General features: G+C 38.9%; 1 protein-coding gene across 1 annotated transcript in view; it reads left to right on the top strand.

Annotated features, from left to right (window-relative positions):
* The window catches only part of FRMPD4 (FERM and PDZ domain containing 4), a 294,549-nt gene that overhangs the window by 179,523 nt on the left and 89,118 nt on the right, over window positions 1-25,908 (top strand). The window contains 3 exon segments of the mRNA XM_053971771.1: window positions 5,614-5,730; window positions 14,094-14,120; window positions 14,122-14,175. Coding sequence (XP_053827746.1) covers window positions 5,614-5,730; window positions 14,094-14,120; window positions 14,122-14,175 — 198 coding nt within the window.

Here is a 25,908-nt window from a genome sequence, read left to right as displayed (position 1 = left end):
ATTGATTTTGGTAGTATCTCTACAGATTCTTTAAAACTTTCATTTCTCATTTTTTCAAGTTAAAGTGGTAGGGTGGAGGTAAAAGTATTAAAGTAGCCTCCTGGGACAGGAGAGGGTGAGAACTGGATTGAGAAAGAAGGGTTTCATTCCTGAGGCAGTGGAAGATTAAATATAATAGACAGATGGTTACTGAACTCCACTTGTGTCACAATAATGTTTCCTATTTGCAGATAGACATGCCCTGCAGATACTTTAGGTTGGTGTTCTTACTTTTAAAAACTAATAATACAAAATGTTTCATCTCTGGTGTTCCTCTAGGTACCTCCTTGGGTTTGTTGTGGCTAGAATTGTCTCTGTGCTGTGGAGCTGTGTGTCCTTCATAAGCAACTCTGGGAGTGCCATGTGGCTTTTGTTCAGGATGTCTTTCTCTTATGATGGGTGGGAGAGGGACTGACCTATGTATTGGCATGTGGGAAGCAGAGAGCTGGCTTTTGTACCAATGGAGTGTTGAAATGAAGCCAGATTACATGGCAAGACTGGAAATTCAGAAGTCTTTCCTTCATATAAATATTAATATATGTAAAGGAAGCCAGCATATCGACACTGTTACTCCATTCGTAGCGCTGAGTCGCTTGTGTTATGTGGTTGGCCTTGTGCGAGTCACTGATGCCCCTGCAGACAGTGCTTTGAGGAAAAAATAGTTCCTGTATATGAGGAAGTACTAAGAGAAACATCAAGATGTTGAACAAGATGATTCCAGGACACCGAATATCCAAATGGTAAACACGACACTATAATGTGAATCCCCATAATAAACATTCTGTAACTTCAAACATCCACCACAGTTGCAGCAGTTCAAGGGGTTGCTATAAAAGAAGACTAGAACATAATCCTTCCACAATTTTAATCCAACTGATGAAATCCAAGGTAGATGCTCAAAAAGTTTCTAATATCTAAAGAGAAAGTATGCATAGAATATTAATATTTTAAATTATTTATATTTAGGAAAATAATAGGGCTCCATATGGTTCCACAAACAGAGAATTTAAACAATTATGAAGACTTTTGTCAGAAACTCTGTGGATAACTTCAGTTTTTGATAGCCTGTGAGCTAACTAAAATTGACTAAAAGCAACACTGGGAGAAAATAAGGCAGAGGAAAACAAGCTAAGTTTTTTTTTGGGTTTTTTTTTTTTTTTTGGTAGTTGTGTTGAGGGGGAGTTTTCAAGGGGAGCTGCTTTGATGGGAACATTTTGGAAGACTTTTGGAAGACATGCCCCAACTGTGTACTGAGTGTTGTGCCCCATTAGACATTAAATACGCTAAATACAATTGGGATATTCCATTTAACTGAGTGCTTTACCTAAGAACTCTCTGAAAAATGCATTTCTACCATTGATTTTTGCTGCCATGTGACCATCTGTTTGGCCATGAAGGAAGCAGAGATGTATGTGAATGGAAAAAAATTAATTATTTTAAATAATTTAAATTTAAATAATTTAAATTTAATTTGGTAATTTTAAGGTGAACCAGTTTACTTTCATTGGCACAGGAGCAACTGTGATGTGAAGCAGGAGATGCTGGGAAAATGGGAATTTGTTTTTGCCAGTGCCAGTTTATGCTGTTTTAAAATCACAGCCTGAGAATTTAATTTCCACTAGTTCAGAGAAGAACTACATTTATAACAGAATTTACAGGCTTGGGCTATAGAGGTGGCACAGTTAAAAAGTCTGTCAAGATTTCTATAGCAAAGACCTATTGAGAGGAATCTCCAGCTGCTGCTTAAAAAAAAAAATGGTTTGGGGCAATATTACATACTTATTGTCTGTAGATACTAATTTTTTAAATTGAATTTTTCAACCTATTTAAACATTTATTTTTTCCATGTTTGAAAGAAGAAATGGTATTGCTTTCTGTGTTCATTATTAACACTATCTGAACTGCTCTGGACATTAGGCTTTAATAGTATGCTTGAAAAATTCAAACTGTTCTAGTTCTGATCTTTAAAGAAGAAATCTATAATACTACAGATTTGCACTTCTTGTTTAGCATGGTTTATGCTGAGTATGTTCTGCATATCACATAAAGCATGTATCACTGATACAGTGCAGGAGCCTTTACATATGATCTCATGTTTCAGGTCATTACTCAAGCACAGGGCAGAAAAAAGGCTGACCTGAAGATGTTTGCTGTGGCAGAGCTATTGCATTATCAATCAGAATGTCCCTCCACAGGACACATTGATTCCTTACACACCACTTCAGTAATCACCACTTTGGTGATTTAATGAACTGATTGTTTAATGCCAAGCAATTCCAAGAGATCAGGTTTATATTTCTGCAGCAGGAATGTCAAAAGCAGGTTGAGGGATATTGTAGCTAATCTGCCTTGTTTTCAGACCTCTGCTTCCATGGTGCTGGCCTAGCTTTCTCAGTGAAGTTTGACAGCCAGGTACTGTGCTCCTAAAATTCTCCAGTAGCCAGGCTCTCCCACTGCTGTGAGCAAGCAGGGAGGGTGATGGACAGCAGGCAGTGAGTTACAGCAGTGCCAGTGCTGCCTCTGCTGAAGTAGAAGGTACATTTTCTTTGTCTTTTTGGTCTTTGTAAGTGCCATAAATCTAGGCAGTCTTGGTGTGCTCCTCCTTTGCATGTGCAGGAAGGAAATGGCAAATGGTGATCAATGAGCTGAGGGATTTATCCAAGATCACCAGCATGGAGGTAGGATTTGGACTGGAATCTCCCAGGGCCTGATGATCTTCCTCACCACTAAGGCATCCTCTTGACTTAAAGATTACCAAGAGGACTTTGTTCTTACCCCAGGTGAAATGCCTGACTTGCTTATCATTTCAGACATTTAACTCGTCTTTGCTATCTTTTGCCCCTCATAGTGGCCACTGAAGAGAATTCTTGCAGACAAGCAGAATTATATTGAACAAGTGAAGGGAGGTGTAGAAAAAAATGCAGTTCCCTTGCTCCTTTTTCCAGATTGTACAGGCAGTTGGGAATCCTAGTCACCTCTGAGAGTAAAGACCTGGCTTTCTTGTTATGATGTGAGTGTTTATTATTGACTTGCACAATAGCTATAGGGAAAATGATGTCTTTTTTCCCTGTGGAGCCACTGTTAATTTGCAGACATCTAATGTAGGTGCATACAGTGTCTCAAGTGCTAATTTGTATCCCACTGATTATAAGGAAGTCTGGAGGAGTAGATCAGATAGAGACATATTTATAGTTAAGTAGGACACTTATTACCCGTCATATATTATATGGTTCTGACACCATTAATGTTTTAAGGGATCAAAGAAAGCTTTCAAGGGAATTAGATTTACCTTAAAATCCACTAATGCTATAATCCATACAAAGATGAGTCCTTAATTTGAATACAGAGAGTTACAATACTGATCATCATCACTGTCTTATGCTTCTACAAATTATCTGATCGCTTGATGTACTTTATTTGGGAATTTAAATGTCACTGTATCCATTTAACAGATGGTGAAACTATAGCACAGGGTTTGTGAAACACATCTAATTAAAATGAAAACTGTTGAATGGATGGGTATCCATTTATACAGTCTTGATAAAAAAGGTTACATTCTAGTGTATTTAGTTAACTGCAGTGGTTAGGATTCCAAATACTCTAAAGTGTTATTTGAAGTCTGTAGATGTAGTTAAGCTGACATTCTCACATCGTAGAATGGCTCCTGTCTAAAAGAAGGGATCCTTTCTTTGTCTCTCAAGCATGTGGAGAAAAAGGAATGTTTATGCTCAGCTTAACAAGAAACTGCATGAGAGAGTGTTGAAAGTATTTTGGATTTGTTCCTTGTATGACTGTTTTCTAATAAATTACTTGGATCAGAAATGAACTAGTTGCATTTATCTGGGGTAGTGTAGCATATCTGACATTTATGTGTTTGATTAGCCTTGAAGAACTATTTTTTTTCAAGAGGGCTAGCATTTTCAATATTAGATTTAAGCCGTATGTTATGGCAAATACCAGTGTTTGAATATGATAACAGAAATGTTTTTCTACTCCTTGAAGATAGGGTACTTAATGTAATTGATAAACTAAATGATACCTAGCATTCCATTGTAATGCTCTATTTGACACGTAAATTATATTTTGAAGCACCATATTTTTTCTCAATTGTGATTAATCCTTGAAATGAAGGGGGAGGGTTGAGCAGCTAGTTTGTTTTTAATGATACATTCCTCCTTTGGGAAAGATTAACTATACCCATTGAATTTAGCAATTTACAATCAGTTGTTGAGTTGTCCATGGAGACCAATTCTGTTCCTTCAGGAGAGTTTGTCAGGTTACATTGTGCTCTGTTTCTCTAAAGAAAAGAAGTTCTTATGTCTCTATCTGTGGAAGAGGTAGTAAATTCCTTGCTACGATTTGAACTTGAATAAATCTAGCACATACAATTTAGCTGTAATATAGTTGATTGGTGGAGAAAAGACAGAAACGGGGAAGACAACTAATTCAAAACATGCTCTTATTTTGTGTGGTTTTGGTTTTCATGTCAAAATTTCAGACTGTGTCAAGTGTTGGGTGCTCATTCCTATTTGCCTGTCTGTCATGTGCCCTTAGCTGGCCTTTAGCTTTTTTGGTTGCCCTGTCTCTTCCTGCTCTTTCCCTTTTTCAGATTCTACATAGATATTAAGGGCTTGACTAATTTTGCTAAAAGACTTGTTTGTTGTCTTCTGAACCCCTTAATCCCACAGGTGAAAGTGTGAATGTGCAGTAATATCTAGTTTTATCTTTGCAAGTGAGGGGAAAAAATGTGTGCAAACTTCGGCCATTCCTGTGGGAAATTATGGTGGATCCTTGCTAGCTGAATCTTTTTTTGTATGGAGTCAGTACATCACAAAATATTTCAGATTAGTGGGGAAACACTTGTCACTTGGGAGTGCTGGCCCTGCTGGGTTCTATTTTGGGAGTGGGAATACTAGCAGAGAGTGCTGGAGCAGTGGGATATGACAGTGTGTGGGCTCAGAGATGCTGCAGCCTTTTAAAGGTTATTTGGTGGGAGAGCTTAATGGATAGTGATCAAGTGCAACAAGATTTACATATCCAGTCAATTTAGCATGTTATGCAGCAGGGTCATGGCCTTTCTTCATTCCAGCACAAGAAGCAAAAAAATGGTTTCCTAACAGAGAGAAAGTTGATGCTCCTTCTCATGCCAGGTGTTGCACTGTGAGTGTGATCTGCAGTGATGTAGTGGGTGTTTGGTTTGATTTTGGCTTTTTTCCCTAAAACTGTGCTGAGAGCTGGCATTTGAACAAGGAATGATGATGAATGAAAATGCTTCCCATTTCTTTTATTAAAAACTACTCAAAATTAGCACTGTGTATGTGGGACTGATGGAGAATGACAAATTCACCAACCAAAGGTTTGAACTCTGTTAGAAATGACAGCATATCTTTCTCCTGACTGAAAGAATATCATAAATGTAAATAGATCTGCTAACCTCTGTTCCCTTGCCTGGGTTTTGACTCTGTATTTCACAACTATGAAAGTACTCGGATGTCAAGTGAATCATATGAAGTACAAGGGAGAAATAACTTTTTTTTCCTCTCTTTTCCCTCTCCACATTTTCCAAAATTGCAGCCACAGGAATAAGTCTTCAGGCTGGCCTCACCCTTCAGGGACCTGGAGCTTGAACCAGGGAACACCTTATGGATGGGAGATGACGGCAAACAGAGATGGAAGAGACTACTTCATCAGGTATGTGGGCAGTGTGAGCTGTGCAGTGTGGGGCACAGCACTGCAGCCCTGCTCTCAACTGTATCGCCTTGGAATCCTAATTCCTGCTTCAGCCCTACACAGATTATGTTCACTGGTTTGATTTATGGCTCAGACTGTGCTTTCTGCTCTTTGCTTTGGTACTTGGTTACTTCATTTGCTCTAGAGAATGTTCATAATATAAGGACCTGTAATTCTTTGAGAATTACAAGTAAGGTCATTAACAAAAGATGAATAAAAAATAAAAATGCCATGTTTAAAGAATGAGGCAGAAGGTCAGTTCTGACTGAGACTTCCAACTCTCCTCCATGCTGATGCCTTAGGATTTAGCTTTTATATTTTTCAGATCCTGTACTGCTTTAGTGTATAACTCTAAAACTCCACAGCCTGTCAGCTATTGTCCTCCTGTTTATTCAGACAAAGCAATTCCTCTCTAGGCCTGAAACTCAAGGATACCTTGTTGTCTCAGGCCCAGGTATATGTAAACAACAGTGAAGGGGGATGTGGGGGACAAACTTGGCATAAATGACTTCATTACCTGAAACTGTAATTGGAGGATTAACCCCTGATATGGAAATAGACCAAACTTTTACTTGTGACTCTTGTCCGTCTTGGGTAAACCCCCCAGAGGCTTTAGGTGTACCTATTGGCCCGAGGTGTACCTACTGAAGGCCTTTAATGAAGACATGCTTTTATACTCTTAATTTTATCTAGCCTCTATTTTAGGCAGCTGCTCCAAGGCATCAGTGTGAGGTCTTATGGTTTGTCTAATATATTCATTATACTGGTAATAAGAAAGTATATGTTTGGATCCTGAATAGTAAATATACTAATTCTTGGCTTTCCCATAGTTTTTACCTCTGGTTTAAAAAATAAATATCAATATGTATGATATAATTGTAAACATAATTGGCTTTTCTTTTCCCATTGTAAACTGTGCATAATTATTTTTTAAATCACTGAGGTACCTTGGATAGAACACATTTTGCTGTTCTAGCAAATGTACTCTTAGGTGGCTTTGGAACTTCACTAAAAAGGGGTGATGGTAGTGGGTTAGCAGAACCATTGGCTGCTTGGCATTCTTTGCTTTAGCTTTCATTTCTTTTTTAAGATCAGCATTTCGATTCTGTTCTTGTGAAGTTTTGGGTTTTTAAATTATTATTTCATTTTTGTCTTTATCAACCTATTTAGAAACTTGCAGGTACTTGAAGAAGTTGTGGATGAGAATTAGAATTCTTTTAACACAGAGTAGAAGGATCAAACATATATTTAATTGACTATTAAAAGTCTTTAATTCTCTTGAGATCCTTCAACAACTCAAAAAATAATTGTAAAGCATAAGGCTGAAGATCCCTGTAACTGTGCTTTGCTTCCCTAGCCCTTTTGCCCACAGGGTATGCCTTGGCTTCCTAGGAGGCATTTGCTTTCAGAGCCAAAGCAAGATTTGTAGCAGCCTGGTGACCTGAAGGCTTTCAAGATTTAGAGCAATTTCAGACCTGTCCAAATTGGAACAAATTTTCTGGGTTAATGAGGGCTCAGAAGCTGACTTTGAAATGTTGTTTTCTTGCTTCAACAAGTATTTGTCATGCTTTGGATGTCTGAAAGATGGGCAGTGTGAAGCTGAATGCCAGGCACAATATAACTGTATTAGCATAGGTTTTCTGCCTGAGTTAATTAGGCTTGTCAGGAAGTACAGGTGAGCCTCCAAAGTACTGCGCAGATGTGAGACTGTTATTTCTGTTACTCAAGTTAGTGAAGATACTGCACATCTCATTCCTATTTTCTGCAGACTGTTGGCATGTTTTTGCCTGTGTGAATGAGATTCATTTGAAGGATTAATATCCTGATTATGAGGAGAGGTGCTACATTTGATTGCTCCTCTTTTCTCACTGGTCACATAACAGGATGCTGCACTTGTTGTGTAGCTGTTAACAGCTTTAGCTTACAAAAATCAGTGCCTTAGTACTCATTAATTTTGCAATTTGGGAATGTTTACTAATCCTCTATAGCTAATGATTATTTTGTTTTGGTTTTTTTTTTTTTTTTTTTTTTTTTTTTTGGAATGGCTTTTAGTACCCTGAAGTGCCATGTCCCTCTCTTAAATTGAGAAAACTGCATCTAGGAAAAAAAATCCATAACAGGGAGTGCTAAATTATGCCTTAAGTAATATGAGGCCTGTGGTTGTTTTGTTGTTGGGGTGGTTGTTTTAGGTTTTTTTCTCATGCTCTTACAAGGTGCTTGTTTTTCGTTCTCTTTTGGGTTCTGGTCTTTCTTCCATTTTTCTCTGCATGTGGAGAGCAGACTACATGGAGAAAAATAGTCTGCTCTGAGAGGTAAAGGGCATGAGGCCTCTGTAGAAGCCTTTGATGTCTTGTGCCAGACCTTCCAACCTACTGGAATCTCTGAGCAGTTTCAGGTGCAAGTTGAACACTGCTACATACCTACACATTGTGTGGTTTACGGTACATATTCCTACAGTACATATTCATACAGTATCAAATGTTTTACAGCAACAGCATTGACTGCAGCATGTGCACAGATGTGCTTCCAGAGTAGTAATGCATCTTACATGAAATGATGCTCCCCAGGAATGCAGTACTTCTGGAAAAAGCCAGTACTTTTGGAAATCAGGAAACCATTTGGAGCCATTTTTACTGCAGCAGCCAGTCACCAGCAATCCACCATTACTAGGGAACATCAGCCCAGGTGGTGCTGCAATGTGACTGGGTACTGCCAGTCGATGTATCTTGGTTTTAGAGGAATGACCAAAGACTAAATAGAACCAGTGACTTGCCAGTGATTCCTCTGTGAAGGTGTACATAGTATTTGTCCTTACAGTGACTGTTACTTGGAAGAGAAGCTCTCTCTGGCTTTCAAAACAGCTGTTTTAGGAAATACTTCATGAGACTACATAAATAAAAACAGAATTTAATTTTCTTTTCTTAATTTTCACACCCAGATTTCAGAAATGAAATAGTGAGATGATTGTTGACTGTTATGCCAATAAAGACAGGAGAGAGATCAGCGAGATAGCATTTTTATTGTCTCTAAGGCTTTTTATAGCCATGCAGATTAACAAATTGCATCACACTGAAGGAGAAAAAGCAATTCAAATACTTTGCTTGGTTTTGATTAAAGATGTATAACCAGGTATTATCACAATGAAATGTATGTGAGTTCTGTACAAGGAAGTAACATAATTCATAGCGACTTTAACTGCTTTTTAATTAAATCATTTACTTTGTGCCATATGTACATATCCATTGAACTGCAAGGAAACATATTGTAATTTTGAAATTGTGGGAGGAATAGAGAATCCAGGAGAATCTTCTGGTGAAATGAAATGTAATTATATAGTGTTGGTGCAAATGCTTTGAGGCATGAATGGGAAGAGATGTTTATTCTTTCTGCTGAAGCAAATTTGATTTCTTTCAAATCTCTGAAAACCCTTATGACATGAGCTAATCAGGGACAGCTTCCATTGCCAGGCAGTGCTTTTGTAAAAGTGTGAGAAGAATCTCTTATCAAAATATTTTCAGATGTTTCATCATCAATTCATTATCTCTTCTGTACAGATGGCACAACCAGGGTCATTTTGCAAACCTCTAAAATATTTTTTCTTAAGTTTAGGCCATGGTACATAAAAGTTTCAGAACTTCACCCATTCCCTTTTAACTTGCCCCTTTTATTTGAAATAGCATTATGATATAAGTAACACATTTCAATATGGGAGGATGGCAATCATCTAGAATTCTCCCAGCATGTTTCTGTATTCCACAAGCTGTATTAAACTGGACTTTTAATATTAAATAATTTGAATAGGATATATTTAACCACTTTAAAGTCCTGTTTTATTTGGATATATTATATATGCTGTGTAGTATATGATTATGAGAAATTCTGTAATGTTAATTCAAACAAAAGCATTGCAATTATTAAAAATGGTTTTGTGTGAATATAGTATTCCAGAGAGGTAGTATGTGGAGCAGAAGGTTTTGGCTGATTTTGTATACAAAAGGTTTAGCCTCATGGCAATTTTAGGTCCTTATTTTTACCACTGCTGTGATCTTACTGATTTTTGGAACTGTATATTTTTGTCCTTTCCCTTGTGGAAATTTTGCTGCTTGTCAGATCTAGAGGAAGTTGATAGAGGGAAATAAACAGTCAAATGCTAATAAAAAGTCAATCTTATGGAGAAAGCAATAAATTTTATGTTGGTTTTGCTCTAAGCCAGTCCTTTCCATGGTCTGATGAAGTTGCAGAATGGTTTAGCATGGAAGAATCACCTGAAGGTCAGCCTGTCCAGCCTTCTGCTCAGACCATAGATATTACCAGGTGATGAACATTGCTGCCACACTGAAATATCTGAATGGTTTGAGAATAGAGTTCCAACAGAGTTTTATTGTCTTAAGCTGCCCTGCAACTGCACTTTAAGGTACAAGTTGAAGCAATATTCACTGCCTTCAAAAGTCATACCTTTTTGATTCCTGTTGCTGTTTAATTCCTAAAGAATGAGATACTTTGATATTTTCATGGATCTGGTTTCTGTCATTCAAATAAAGACCAGAGAATGTGAAATAAAATTAGCTGAAAGGAAGTGTAGCCCTTCTCATGTGAATTTAAAGTAACATTGGTTCCACTAAGGTGTAGTTAGTTATTAGATTCTCATGGTAGAGGGGTCTGTTAGGTCAGTTTATTGCCATATCCTTGTTTGCAAGAGGTGCTATTGGTTATGTTTATTTTGCTTTATTATTTGTATTGATTGTGTTTACTTATTCTTGCTATTGCCTGGGAGGATGATGGGGTCTGCTTGAGTTTCCACTTTGGTTTGCTCCCTATTTGACTCCAAGGACCCTGACCATCTGTCCTTTGTGCATATTAGCTTGCTTCTGTGCTCCAGTCTGGAACAAACTGAACAAACAGTTGGGATCCCAGGCAAGAAATTAAAGGAAGCACACCCAGAGATCAAAGCCTGCAGCATTATTGCTGCTTGGCTTGAACCCACGGGTCAATCTCCAGAATACACAGCAGAACTGGGAGAGTACTACTTGTCAAAAGTCTTTCTAAATTTTATTTATGTTAATATGACATGGTTGCAAGGGCAGTTGAAATGACTAAGTGACCCACCTAGCAGATGAGGGAAACTCTGAGGATGTAGGCTACTTGGACTTCAGCAAAGTCTTTGATATTGTCTCCCACGGCATTCTCATGGAAAAGCTGGCAGCCCACATCTTGGACAAGTGCTCTCTTAACTGGATTAAAAACTGGCTGTATGGCTGAGCCCAGAGAACAGTCCAAGTAAATGGTATCACATCCAGTTGGAGGCCAGGCACTAGTGGTGCTCCTCGGACCAGTGCTGTTGAATACTTTTACTGAAGATCAGGATGAGGGGATCAAGGGCACCCTCAGTATGTTCATGGACAACACTAAGTGGGGTGGGAGTGTTGATCTGCTGGAAGGTTTGAAGATTCTGCAGAGGGATCTGGACAGGCTGGATCAATGGGGTGAGGCCAGTAATGTGCGGTTCTGTTTAGTACACTCAGTGCAGGTAGCTTGGCGTGCAGCTGCAGTGTGATCTGCAGGTCCAGCTCTGTGGGGTGGGAGCTGGCACTTCAGGCTGTGAACTGCCAACTCTGCATAACAAAGGGCACTGCACAGGGCCCTGTGGCCCAGCCAGGTGACTGGACACTCAGAGACACAGCAGGACCCAAGGGTCCCAGACTTCCCCGTGCTTAGACTGTAAGGATATAAGAGCCCAGGTTTCCTTTTTTTCCAGAGTGCCTCCTCAGAGGCATCCAGCTCAAGCTGTTAATTTGTTATTGCACCATGATTAAATTATTCTGAGCATCAAGGCCTGTGAGACTCTGCTACGGGAAACTTGGGGTCGAGCTTGTAAGGAAACCTGGTCTGACTATGAGTGTGGGGTGTGTAGCTGTGAAGGGGCCTTGGTCCCAGCTTAGGTGGCATGAATGTGACAGAGTAACTCCTGGATCGTCAGACAGGTTGAACAAGTCCAAGTTGCCGGCTCCTGCACTTCGGTCACAACACTCCCTGCAGCACTACAGGCTTAGGGAGAGTGGTTGGAAAGCAGGCCAGTGGAAAAGGACCTGAGGGTGTTGGTTGACAGCAGGCTGAACATGAGCTGGTATGTGTTCAGATGGCTGAGATGGCCAACAGCATCCTGGATTGCATTAAAAATAGTGGGACCAACAGGACTGGGGAAGTAATTGTTCCCCTGTACTGGCCACTGGTGAGGTCACACCTCAAATTCTGTGCTCAGTTCTGGGCTCTTCACTTCAAGGGAGACATTCAGGTGCTGGAGTGTGTGTAGAGAAGGGCAACAGAGCTGGTGAAGGCTCTAGAGAGCTGAATCATATAAGGAGCTGCTGAGGGAGCTGGGGTTTTTAGCCTGGAGAAAAGGAGGCTGTGGGGAGACATTGCTGCTCTTCTCAACTGCCTGAAAAAAAGTTATAGCAAGATGAGGGTTGGCCTCTTCTCCCAAGCAACTAGTGACAGAATGAGAGGACATAGCCTCAAGCTGCCATAGGGGAGGTTCAGCCTGGACATCAAGAAGAATTTCTTCATGGAAAGGGTTGTTAAACATTGGAACAGACTGCCCAGGTGGAGTCACCATCCCTGGAGGTGTTCAAGAAATGACTCTAGTGGCACTTAGTGCTATGGTCTAGTTGACAAGGTGGTAATCAGTCAAATGTTGGAGTCTTTTCCAACCTAAATATTCTGTGTCACATCATATTTTGATATCCTGAGCACCGTGTTGTTTACTAGTGCTTTTGTATTTAGTATCAAAAAAATATTCTAGACTTCTTCCAGGTGTATCTGGCAAACTTCATTCTTTTCTCTAAGGTATGTTATCCTGCATACATAATCTCCATGATTTTTTGCTAGTGAAATCATTACATTTAGGTTGTCCTTGTTTGGCTTAGTAGCTGTGCTATTCCTGAAACATTAAATTCCTAAATGTCAGCTTTTGTCCTGTACAGAAAATAGAGGCAATGTATTTGTGTTCTTTGGTGACTATTGTAGCTCACAACATCCTAAATTCTCAAAGCATACACGGTACAATATTTCTTTGCAATAAAACAATGTTATGATATTCTTCTATACTCAAATACTTACCTAAATTTTCTTTAGTTGTCTTCATCTTATCTTTTAGTGCCTGCTATGCTTAGAAGAGAAACTCAGTTGTGTTTTTTGAAAGTTCACCTTTGTGCCTGTTGATGCATCCTTTCTAGTCTGTGTGCTCCTGCTTGTACACCCAGTTCTCATAGCTGGCCAGAAGTGTGGAATGACACAACACAATCATTGATGATATTAATGGCCTATCAATCAAGCATCCTGCTTATTAAGGACCACTAATTTATACCAGATGCAAAACTGAGGCTCACAGCCTGCAAATCAGTTTACTTCAAAATAAATAAGCACAGAAGATGATCAGACCATTTTCTTTTGTTATGTCTAGCCTACCCCAACATGTGTTCTGTAGGTGTTTGCGTTGTTGGAAGGTTCTGAAAACCATCAATGGATATAAGTAAAATATAGTGAAACCCTTGATTGTTGTTACTGTGTTGTTCATCTTCCTGGCTTTTGAAAAGGCTGTTGTTATTTTATCTTAAAACTACTACAGTACATAAGGCCATAATGAAAGTTTGAAGTCACAGGAGCCACTTTCTGCCCTGTAGGTATGACATTACATAGCACTTCATTGAGCACACTGCATTCTTTCATCTCTAAGTACAGAAAAAATGTTGACTGGATTCACAGGGGATTTATGTGATATTCACAAAAATATGAGCAGCACAGCTGCTGCTGCTTCGTTCATGTGGGCACTCATCCCTTGTGCAGGGCACCTTTCCTTTGGGTGAGGGCTGTGAGCAGAGGCAGCCCGTGTGCCAGTTCAGTGCCTCCAGCCAAAGGCTGACTGCCGTGCACATCTTCGGGCATCTCCACTCCTAGGTGAGATGCCAAGGGGAAAAAAGGCAGTGGAATCACACTCTGGCCCACTTATTCCCGAGTCCCTGAAAGGGACATCCAATGAGATTGAATGGCAGGCAGTTTAACAGTGATAAAAATAGTACAACCTATATAATTAGCAAATAGAACTCTCAGCTACAGGTTACAGTAAAGCCTAAAATGCTTCATAGGATTGAAATGTACATTTGCAAAGTGCATTTGTAATAAGACTTTCACTGTTAAATTACATAGGATTAAAAAAATGAGAGCAGATATAAAATCTTATGTTTCAGACAAGCGGGTGAGTCAGCTGCTGACTGCCTAGGGCTAGGACGAAACTTCCTGTATTAATCAGGTTATTCTATAATTACAAGGTTTCTTGCACCTTCCTCTGAAGCGGGTACTGAGTGCTGTCAGAGAAAGAATACTGGACCAGGCGGACAACAGGTCTGATTGGTATGGTGATTCTTGGTTTTTTCTATCTCTTTTATGTTGTTTTTTTTTAAATTCCCTTGTCACTAATATGGACGGTTGATGTGAATAGTGTGCTATTAGAGAAAGAGTGCTACTCTGCTTCTTTCAGACTGAATACAAATTTGCTTTCTGTTGCTAAGGATTTGACCTACTCAAGGACAGGATCATATGGTGGAAGGGGGAGTGGGTCTAGAAGAGATGAGCAGCAGCAGGGATACACAAATGGAAGGGACTGCTTAAAGCAAACATGAATAATTAGAAAGGAGAAGAAGGAAAATTGTATAGCAACCTGTTTATGTCAGTGGTTTGCCTAGAGACTACTCGGGTATGGTGAAAAAGAAAATATTGCTAAATCAGCTCAACCTCCTGAAAAGAGAGGATGATTTAACAATTGTCCTTCCTTCACAAAGAGATGTTGCTCTAGCCATAAATACAACAGTCATAAATATGACAGACAAAGTGATGTTAATACTGGCTGGGATAAATCGTTGTAATAATGGAGGGTATGATAGTAAGGAGATGGCGGTTTGTGGGGTTGTTTTATTTTAACTAGAGCATGGAAAAATGGAGAGTTCATTGCATTGTAAGGCAGCTGCATATAACCTGGTTAGTGTGCTGTAACTCAGGAGCTAGTCACAGCAGCGTGGCTCCCTCCCTCTCTACTGGCTTGCAGTTTTTGAGTCCCCTCTGCACACACATAGAACCCTCACTGACTGAACCAAGAGTATTTCTCACACTGGAAAGCTGAGAGGGGTATACGAGAAGGTGTAAGTGTGGGTGAGACTCCTCAGAATAGAAGAAACTTTTGCTCAGTCATTTGCCTTGGGTTGCCTGGATGTAATTATACCTAAGTGGAGTACAGGGAATCATACTGTGGGCCTCTGCTACAGCAAATTCAATGTTTCTGAGCTAGTCCTCTGTGTTTTCTCCAAACACAAACTGGATGGGGACACCATGAAAATCAGAGAACTGCATCCTGAGCACTGTTACTCTGGTGTGTTTGAAGGTGGATTAGGAAGGAATAATACTTCTGGAGTAGAACCTGTATTAAAAAAAAAATCAAAGTACTCTAACCCAGGATCACAGAGTACATTAACACAGAGGTGCAAAGATTAAATCCTCAGTGTTGTTGGAGTACACAGTGTTCTAGGTAGGTGTTTCATATGGAATAACAGCAGCTCATCAGTGAATTGCAGCATGTAAATGCTTTTGTAGAAGCATTGCTTTGGTACACCAAGATACCCTTGTACAACAAGATACCTTTCCTGGGAGTGTAAAACAAATTAATTCTCGTAAACAGTTTGTGTGAGAATGATAGACCCCACTGGAGTCTGTTTTTTCAAGCATCTCTCTCCTAAAACAGTGTGGTCCCTGCAGAACTGAGATTAAAGGTGTCAAGTTCTGGTTCTGCAAAGCCATGAAGTGGTTGGAAGAGTGGTAGTGGTTTGTAAGAAACTAAGTCTTATCTTGGGTCACATGCTGGTATCCCAATTGATCCAAACACAGAGACTCTGCATTTGAAATAGAACCAGGCTATGTAAAAATAAAGAGGGGAATACAGCCCTACGAACTCCTAAAAGGTGTTTTCTGCAGCTTGTACATGGGGCCTTAGTGGCCATGAGCTTGAAAAATTAAATAAAGCAAAGCTGTCTGATACTTGGTGATGCAACTGAGACCTTTCACAGAAAAGGCTAGGTGAAAATTTCCCCTAGAGCTGCAGTTACAACATTGAGAGAAAAATGTGCTGGAGCTGGGTGATAGAGCTAAAAAAAAAAAAAAAAAAAAAAATTGAGAGTTAGCACACTCTATTGCTGCTGTTTAAACAGCACAGTTGAAGTTTACCAGTTCATCATGGCGTATGTACAGAATTTAAAATGAGTTACTTAATGTGTTATGCCATGCCAGGAAATACTGTATTTCCAGCAGACACTCAAGTACTAAAGAACTGCATGCTGATGTATATGAAAGCCAGCACTTAAGAAGCCTAATTCATCTTGTTGGATTAATTTTTCTCATATCAATATATTTACAGTTTTCTGTAAAGAAAATAAAATATAAACCTGTGGAAGGTTCTTGTCTAGACTGATATTGTAAAACAGGAAGATAATTTGTTTTAGAAAGATAAGATGATACTACCAAAAGTTTACTGAATTTTACTTCTCATTTAGTTTTAAATTGCCCTTCTTATAATAAAATACTGCCTAATTATAATCAAAATTCTCAGCTTCCAAATATAATTCTAAGAATCCTCATATTTTGTATGTTGTCATATATGTATAAAATTCAGGTAAAGAAATAGTTCAACTGAACTCAAATTAATCTAGTCACTGACAACATTATGACTCACTGCAGTATTTTGAAAGCTGTTTATCTCAAGTTCTCTGGAATCCTGGACCGTTCCACAGAAGAACTTCAATTTAAAATAAACCAATCAAACTGTGTCGCTGAGCAATTAAATATCTCCATGGTAACAGGGATTAAGCACATAAGGTAAAGACCTGCTGACAGTGCAGAGATTATTTCTAATTTCTGGGTCTTCCAGCAGTAGACAAATGAATTTACATTTTCTGTATCGAACATTGGGAGACATAAAATGAAAGCGATTGAGCTACTTCTGTGACATCTTGGGACCTCAGACAGTATTTTCTTGACAGGGGAAGTAATTAATTGGAATTACAAGAAGGAATTTAGCAGACATACAAATAAGCATTTGCTCATGGGATTTATTTATCTCTTCATAATTAAAACCTGGATAGGCATATTATTTAGGATACAAATAGCATGGAAAAATCTTGCCATAATTAAAAAAATTTAACAGCATAATAACACCATTTTTCTTTTAAATTTTAAGTGATCTTAGGTTCACTTAGGAGAGAAGGTTATTGGCAGCTCTGCTATCAGGTAATAATTTTAATGAGAAATGTACTTCTAAAGTTATAGTGCAGATAGACATACTGATATTCAGTGAAGATATAGGACAATACTTTAATCAACCCTAACATCTTTCTGATTCTCTCTGACTCTATTCCTAGCTTTTCAATGTGTATTTATTAAATACTACTGGAAATGCACGTCTGCTGGTACGTGTAGTTTTCAGCTTTCAGTTGTGTGGCTTAGGATTGGTTTGATTTTCTTTTCTCAGATTGACTTTTGGTTTGGTTCCTAGTGACATAGAATGACTTGAACGGGACCTTAAAGATGAATCAGTTCCAACTACCTGCTGTGCACAAGGACAGCTTTCACTAGACCATGTTGCTCAGCACTGCATCTAGCCTGGCCTTGAAAGCTTCCAGCAATGGGGCATCCAAAACTTCTTCAGGCAACTTGTGTCTTCCAGTTCCTCACCACCCTCAGAGTAAAGAATTTCTTCCTAGTATCTAATCTAAATCTAGCCTCTTTCAGATTACAACCACTACCCCTTGTCCTGCCATTGAAAGCCCTTGTAAAATGGCTTTTTCCAGCTCTGCTGTAGGGCCCCTTTAAGATACTGGAAGGCTGCTCTGATGTCTGCTTGGAGCCTTCTCCAGACTGAACAATCCCATTTCTCCCAGCCTGTCTTGATAGGAGAGTTGCTTTTCTGTCAAACTGTGGGAAGCAGAAGTGAGCTGCCCCCAATGTGTAAATAATTCATCCTGTAGCTCTTCATCCTGTATTAGACAGATGCAAACTCTGCAGTGCTTCTGCATTCTGAATATCCTTTCAGTATTTTGAGCTCACAATATGTTGAGATGAAAGATGTATGCTTCCCACCACTAGTGCTTACTAGTTTGAGGTTGGTCTTGGAATCATGCTGTTCTCATTCTTTGTGGCAGGATGGACTTCCCACCCTTGCATAGCAGATAATACACTTGGAAAACATTTTATGAGACCAAGTTGTAGATGGACCCACAACTGACCCTCTTCAGCTGGAATTAGAATTTACCTACCCTGTCAGGCTACATTTTGTTGTCTGCTTTTGATTGTGGGAGTCTATACAGCCTTGGATGTCTTTGGTTCCCTGTTCATTTCAAGCGTAATCTTAGGTCTCATAAACATCCAGCAAATATAGAAGGAAGAAGTCCTGAAATATTGATGAAACTTAAGGTAAACCAGAAAGTCAGGGGTATATGGAGGAGGTGTCTTAAGAAACAACTTCAAAGATAAGGAGATGATTTCTGAGGAGTACTGTTTTAGGTAATGCAGTTCCTGGGCTTGACCATGTGGGAACAACAGTTTTACCTGGGATCTAAAGAGATACTTCATATTTCTGTTCCTGCTTATAATCTCTTTTGTGCAGTGTTTTCTTCTTGCTGCTGTGTTTATTGGCTTTGTTTAATCCAGTCAGTGCCTTGAGCTGGACAGAAGAGACTTGGCAAAAAGCCATACTGATAAAAGACACTTTGGGTTAGGCCATGAGGGGCTGATTTTGGCAGCTCATAGTAATGAAATTTAGAGGTTTTGTTGCATGATTCCTGTTGCCAGCATCCAATGAAGATGCAGTTCCACCTTTTTAACAGGGTCCTATGGAAGTACGAGCTAGTGATCTATCTCTGAGAAGGAAACTGTAAGCATAGCAATGGTGTTGCACACTGACAATCTGTAACTTTCCAATCAGGAATCTTTTTAGTTAAAATATACATATAAAAAAATAATGGGTTTCAATGTCTTCAAACACATGCCAAAATTGTGGCTATGTCTTGAAAAAGATTTGGCTCCCCAGAGTGTCACACTACGACTAGCCAGAAGTTTCCAAAAGCCTTTGAAGAGTGCCTGCTAAGAGAAATCCCAACATCAATATACTCAAGCTCCATTTGAGACAGTCCTGTTAGTTTCCCTGACTAGAATTAATTAAAGCAAGTGCAAGCTAATGGGCAGATCATAGAAACAGCTGCTTTCATGGCGTGAGCCTTCAGGAGCACAGTTCCTGAAGGAGGAAGCCTATCACCTGAACATAATGTGTTCACATTTGTGTTTAGATGCACAGCTGGTTTCCCAGCCTCGCCTCTGTGACTTGCATAGGCAATTGAGTGCCGAAAGCCTGGGCGCCATTAGGGAGAGTGACAGGACAGGGCTTCATGCAGAGCTGCTTGGAGGGGGAGGTTTGGTTGGATGGCTTGATTTTTTCCATAAGCTTCTTTTCCACCAAGCTGTACTCAGAGTGAGCTGGCATATCCCAAACAGCCTAAGAAAGAAATGATATCATGACTGCCCATGCTCAAGATTTGGAGTGTGAAACAGTTAGCCAGGTAGCAGTTAGTTTAATGGTGCTCTTGTTTGACTTTGAACTTAAATTTAAAGAATTGATCAGCAGAACCTCCAGAGAAATTTGCTCAAAAAATTTTGGGTTTTGCTCACTGGACTTCTTTGTTTGTTATTGTTTTGTTGGGGGATTTTGTTTGTTTGTTTGGTGGGTGTTTTTTTTTGGGGGGGGGTTGTTTGTTTGTTTTTTGTTTGTTTGGGGTTTTTTTATTTGGCTAGTTTGGTTTGGTTTTGGTTGGTTTTGGTTTTTTTTTTTTTGTTTATACTACAGGGGCACAGGAAGTCTACCACATAAAATTGGGATTCTCATGTACTAAGTGGTTACATTTTAATTAGCAGATACTAGAAAGACATTGACTTTATTCTCATTATGGGTTGCAAATCTAAAACACAAAAATATTAAGTTAACTTTTTAAGGAGGGATTTGCTGTCACTCTCTCCTCCCCAAATCTCTGTTAAAACTTAAGAACTGAATGTGAATTTTTTCATAAGTACCGTTCAGTAACAAATTAAAAAGCTAAGTTATCCACATGTTGCCAGACTAAGTATTGTGCCATATTTTAAAGTCATAATGATGTTTTAATGTAAATATTAATGATAGAAAAGTGATTTTCTGTTGAGTGTTTGGCTAAATTTTCACAGAATACAGCACAAATGCTGAATGCCTCTGCTACATGGAAAAGTAAAAGTTAAGTGTTTGCAGTAACCAATCAGTGTCTTATTCCCTAATGAACTTTTATGTTCCTTGGTCTGCCATTCCTAGGCTACCATAAAGGTTAGCATGGACTATCTGAAAATTTATTTGGATTCTCAAGCAGGTTTTACAACTCAGACTGATCTTTCTGCTACAACAGCTAAGCTGCTACTGGCACCTGACTTTGCTACTCTAAAATTATTTTGGGATAGCTTTGCAAGACAGTACTTGCAAGTGGTCTATTGGTTGCATTATAGAAAGGCTACTGCCTTCAATAAATCTGAAAAGCATTGTTTTGACTGGAGAGCTGAATGTGGATATATATGAGACTTAGGGGGATTCTCAGGGTAAGAACTTGAAGGTAGAGGAGAGAGACGCAGCAGAAGCCAGGAGTGATTTATTCCAATCCCAGTTTCAAGAATCAGCATGATAGCATAAAGTAGTGTGTGAGTACAAAAGACATGCATGTGTGTATGTACACACATAGATACATCTCCTGCACTTGTACAGTGCTGATGCTAAGAATTGTAAAAAGTGTGTTACATATTTAAGGAAGACATTTTAATCATCTGGATTTATAGTCTATTTTATAAAGTCTTAAATCTTTCAGTGATGTGCATGCACCTGAAAACTGTTATAAGAGAGGCATAATTATCTGAATAACCACATCTGTAAATACATTGCAAAAAAAGACACAGATGTGTAAGGCAAGGTTAAAAAGGACTGACCAACATCAAGAACTTCATAAAAAGCAGAAACTGGACAGCTGCAGTGAGGTTTGCAGAAGAGTAGCATGAAATAGTTCTTACAGTGGCTCTTTATCGATATAAAAAGGAATGGGACACCTCTGAATTTTACAGTGCTTGTCTGTCTTCTTTACACAAAGATTAATGATTAAGGATTAATAACAAAATCTTCTCAATGATCTAAAAGCAATTGTTCAAACGGCTGAGGAGAGGAATCTTGATTTATTAGCTGATTTGCTGAGAGAAATCCAAGTATCATAATTTGGTATTTTCACTAGAAAATGCTGTTGTAGAGATAGGGAAGTATTATTTAGTGCAGCTAGATGTGTTTGAGAGGGGAGATTCCAATTGTAACAAATTCAGAAACAACTGTTAGAATGGTTTTGGTGAGGGGAAAAAATTAGGGGAGATAATACATAGATTTGTCTAATACAGCAAAAGTATGATCAAGAGGGAATGAACACCAGGAAGAAGCAAGAAATATTTAAAACAAAAAGTAATTTGTGGCAAAATTGAAGAGAGAAGACCCTTAAAGATTGGAGCAATGGAGTTAATTTCCAAGTTTGCAGCCAGAGCACTGGATTGAATAATCCCAAATGTATTTACCAATAATGATTATTGGGTAAATATTTAAAGGAGGATGTTGGACACAGTTTATATGATAGATTGTAAACCAGCAAGGGATTGGAGATGGTGGCAAACAGAGCATTCCCATTCCCCTTTTCCTGTAAGTCAAGTGACACTTTACCTATTTCTTTAGCATGTAGAACATGAAATCTAAGCAACACATTTGCAAAACACACTTAATCCACTATATGCCCTTAGAACCTTTTGCAAATATTAATGAAACATATCTAATTATCTCTGTTAGACAGATTACTCAAGGCAATTTAGATTGCCATATAAAAGCGGAATAAAAATCAGTGGTTTTAGTTACCATATGGGTAATAAAAATACTTAAATGGGATGATATTCAGGGAGATTATATCATTTGATCAGGCATTTGGAAAACTGGATAAATGCTGTTTTCTAAATGCTGTCAGAGAATGATGAATAAACCTATTTTAAAAAATGCTTTTGTTGAAAGATAGGAGAGGAAGTATTTTTTTCCTGAAGTGTTTATACATAGTATCAGCAAAATGTTTTTCTTTCTCTGGAAAACAGGCATTATCACCAATCTTATTAAAGGATAAAACATAGAAGTAGTCTGCAAATATAAGGACAAGTTAAAGGACTATTTCTTTCTGGAAGCAAGAAATACTAGCAATTGCTAATATCTGATATAATTATTTTGAAACAATGTTTAGGGAATCCTTTTGCTCATGTGAACTTCTGCATAATTGTGGTAATATGTGTGGTATTTTTGAGTGAGAAGACTTGCTGCCAATAATATAAATGGTAGTGCTTTGGAAGTGTGCTAGTTAGACAGCTCTTCAGAGAAACAAAACCCAACAATTTGATTTCAGTTGGCATGCAGATGATACAAGTTGCCAAAGCGTCTATAGTCCAGGCAACCTGTGTAATAATCAACTTCCTTAGTCTAATGCTACAAGTTACCTTCACACAGGGTGTTAGTTTTGGGCTTTGATGGTTTTATTAGTTTATTTTGAAGACTGGCTTTTATTCTCACTGTTCAGTATCAATAGCACACTTTTCCTGGCACGAAGGGACAACAGTTTCCTTGAACAGGCTATCAACAATTTGCAATGTTGCAACACAGACCCTACAGTACCTACCACAGCTACCCAATACAAGGAAATACAGATATAAAATAGTGTCAAACAAGGGTTGGTACTGGAGCAAGGCAACTGGCTACATATGTCCAGAATGGTCTGGTGGATATTTCACACGCTTCATCAGACCTCCTTTATGACTGGTCCAATGTCCCTTTCCCTTCTTATCCTAATGTATAGAATGCTAATGCTCCTTATGAGTTCTCAGACATATATATGTAGTTTCAATTGAAGTAGAACAACTAATGTAATGATAGTCAAATGTAGAAAATGTTTTAAGAGAGGACAGATTGGTGACCATCTAGATCAGAAGGAATTCCTCCCATCCTGGTCTGACAGCACCAGGCTGCTGCAATCCCCTGTACCCTGGTCCTGCTCCCCATTAGGCTGAGCATGCAGTCCCCATGACCGCATGCAAACACACTCCGGACTGACAAAGGACCACCAGATCATGCATAAAGACCACCAGTGCCTCTGCAGGCACCACATCAGCACAAACAGCCCACCCATGAACAAGACCAGTACAAACAGCCTAATCCTGTTCTTACCCATCAGCAACTGGATCTTGCATATCGGGTGCTTGCTATTGTATCATGTATACCCATGCACACACAACCTCCCCATATTTGTGCAGAAGTCACCAGTAGTTGATCCACACCTGTGGTCTTCCCCACAGCAGAACCTTGTCTCTGGTCTCTCCAGTGCCATGCTCCACATTACTTTGCCTCATTGGTTTCACTTCCATAACATTCGCACCTAAACTTGCTGTTTGTGAACCATCACTTAGATGCCATTAGCCTTACACAGTAAAACCAATACAGTCCCCTTGGTGCTGTTGGCCTTGCAAGTTCAGCTCCCCAAGGATAGGCTGAGGTCCTGTCAAATGTGGTGATCTTCCACATGGTCCCCCCTCACCTGCCCATGACACCCAGCTTTCCCTGTCACTTGTGGCACTTCTCACCCTGCTGTGTTTTACAGCCAGCTGTTTCTCTCAATGTGCTTTCTAGTTTTTCTTGGTTGATCAGCTGCACCTTAATCTCTGCATTAAAAAAAAAAAAAAATCCTTTATGAAAACAGAATAATGTGTATGTTCACTGCATAATCCCAAGAGCAGTCAATTCCAAATTCTGTCAATCAACCTCTGGGAAAGATAAAAAGACACAATATATCACAAGTTAAAACAAGGAGTTTGCTCTCCATTTTTCAATGATGTTTGGATTCTAATTTGTCATTACAACTATTGTATTTTAATTCTTTCTAACAGTACTTCAGGAACATAACATTTTTATTTATATGTGCTTTCTCTGCAGTAAATGAGGATGATTGTCTAAGCCAGAGATTGCAGATTTGTAGAAAGCTATACTGCTCTATGGGTGTTACAAAATCTTGGAAAAACTTGAATGAAATGACCAAGTTCTTCATGACCTCATTCTTTTTACAAGGGCTGCTGAATACCTTTCATCAGCAGACCCTGTAACCTTATAACCTTACATGCTTTCCTTGACTGATGTGAAAAGTTCTCTTCCCATATCTTTTCTGAGACCTATTTGTTATTTTGAAAAATATCTTCCCTTTCCGGGAGAAACAGAAGTTGTTTTGCCAAGGTGCATTGCAAAGCTTGGTCCAGTGTTTGAGACATATTTGAAACATGACCCATGCATCCCCTTGCAACCAGGGATATAATTTGTGTTGTTGTGAAGCTCTCCTGTGTTAAGAGCCTTCTGAAAATTTTGGAAATTGCCAGAAACACAGAAGGAGCAGTAGTGCCCATGCAATGTGTCCAAAAATCACACAGCTAAAAAGAAGTATGCTGATAGTGACTGCTGGGCATCAGAATGGAGAGCTGAGGGGGAAGCTAGGTAAAAATATGGACGACACAATTCGAGGCAAAACTAGTGTGAGTGGCAGGACTTGGTTTAATTGAGTTTAACAGGATAGTCATTAGGAACCATGAGTAGAGAAGGATTAGGTGGAGAAGAATTGATCTCACAAGGAGATGGGAGCAGGAAAGATAGAGGACAGGGGAGGTGACAAATTACATCTGTAATTTTTTTGCAACACAGTGGCACTGGCTCATGATCCAGTTATGACCTGTAATAAGCTTTGCTATTGTTCTGCCTGTTTTACTATATTTTTTTTTTGTATATGAATTCTCTGTATTTATGCCTGTCAAATAGATAGGAGCATTAAGTCTACAATATGAATGTTAATATTTTTGTTTTGTCAAATGCCCAAAACACTTTAGCCATGCATTATATGCATATTTACATCATTAAAACATTTTTAGAGTTCAGAAGTAACATGAGTTAAGTCTTAAAACATTGTCATGTTTAGGAGTGGCATGAATTAAGTATTGCAGTTCTTGCTAACTGAATCAAAATTTGTCTTACAAAATTATAATACTTAGTTGTCCTGAAATGTGACTGCTAGTAGTTCTGAAGTATTCATTTCATGCTGTGGTGCTGCCTTTCACAGAGGTGTTATTAGTATTTTAATTATATGTATCATTGCCACTGTCAATATGAGACCACAAGATGAATACAATACCGCTCTCCTGCACAGACTACATTTGTGTTCTGTGTTATTGTAGATCTTTAATAATATATTTCTACAAAATCTGCTGTTGAATTTAGACATTAGTTGTCATCACAGGAAATAGAGACAGACTCTCTACCATAAGTTGGGTTGGCTTCATTAATGTCAGCAGAGCCCCACTGATTTACACCAACAGAAATGACACAAAAGCACTTTTTATATTTTACTGCTTCTCTCATGAGTTGCTCTACTGCAGTGTTTCATGAATCCTAGAATAACAGCTCTTTTTCTCATTTTTCCCATCTTTTTCTCTCTGTGCTTTCATTGTTTTGTCAGCCACTTGAGCTCAAAAATATCCTTTCCTAGTTTGAATAAGAGTAGAAAAAGGTTTAGTATTGCGGTGTTTGTCAATAGCTATCATGGAGGCATTTCAGTTTTTACTTTTTCATTAGAGATATTAGTCAAAGTGTGCTTTGGGCTTTTGAGAATGGGAAGCTGGCTGCCTGTAGCTTTTCTGACCTTGTTCTGCAATCATCATCCACACATAAATGTTTATGGATGTGAATGGATGTCCTGTCAGCCCCTTAGTAGAACCCAAATTGCAAATGATTGAGTTTAATTAGGCCTATTGAGTTCATTATGGGGACCTTGATGCATTTCTCTTAGATAAGTGCATTATGGGGTCATTTTTTCTGGATCAGGGTCTCAGTTGTGACTCAGGAGGAAAAAAGGCCAGTCAAAACCAGGGATCTCCCTGCACTGCAGTCAC

This window comes from Vidua macroura, chromosome 2 (assembly GCF_024509145.1).
Source record: "Vidua macroura isolate BioBank_ID:100142 chromosome 2, ASM2450914v1, whole genome shotgun sequence".
In the NCBI taxonomy this organism is placed as follows: Eukaryota; Metazoa; Chordata; class Aves; order Passeriformes; family Viduidae; genus Vidua; species Vidua macroura.
This window is presented reverse-complemented; position numbering and strand designations above follow the sequence as displayed.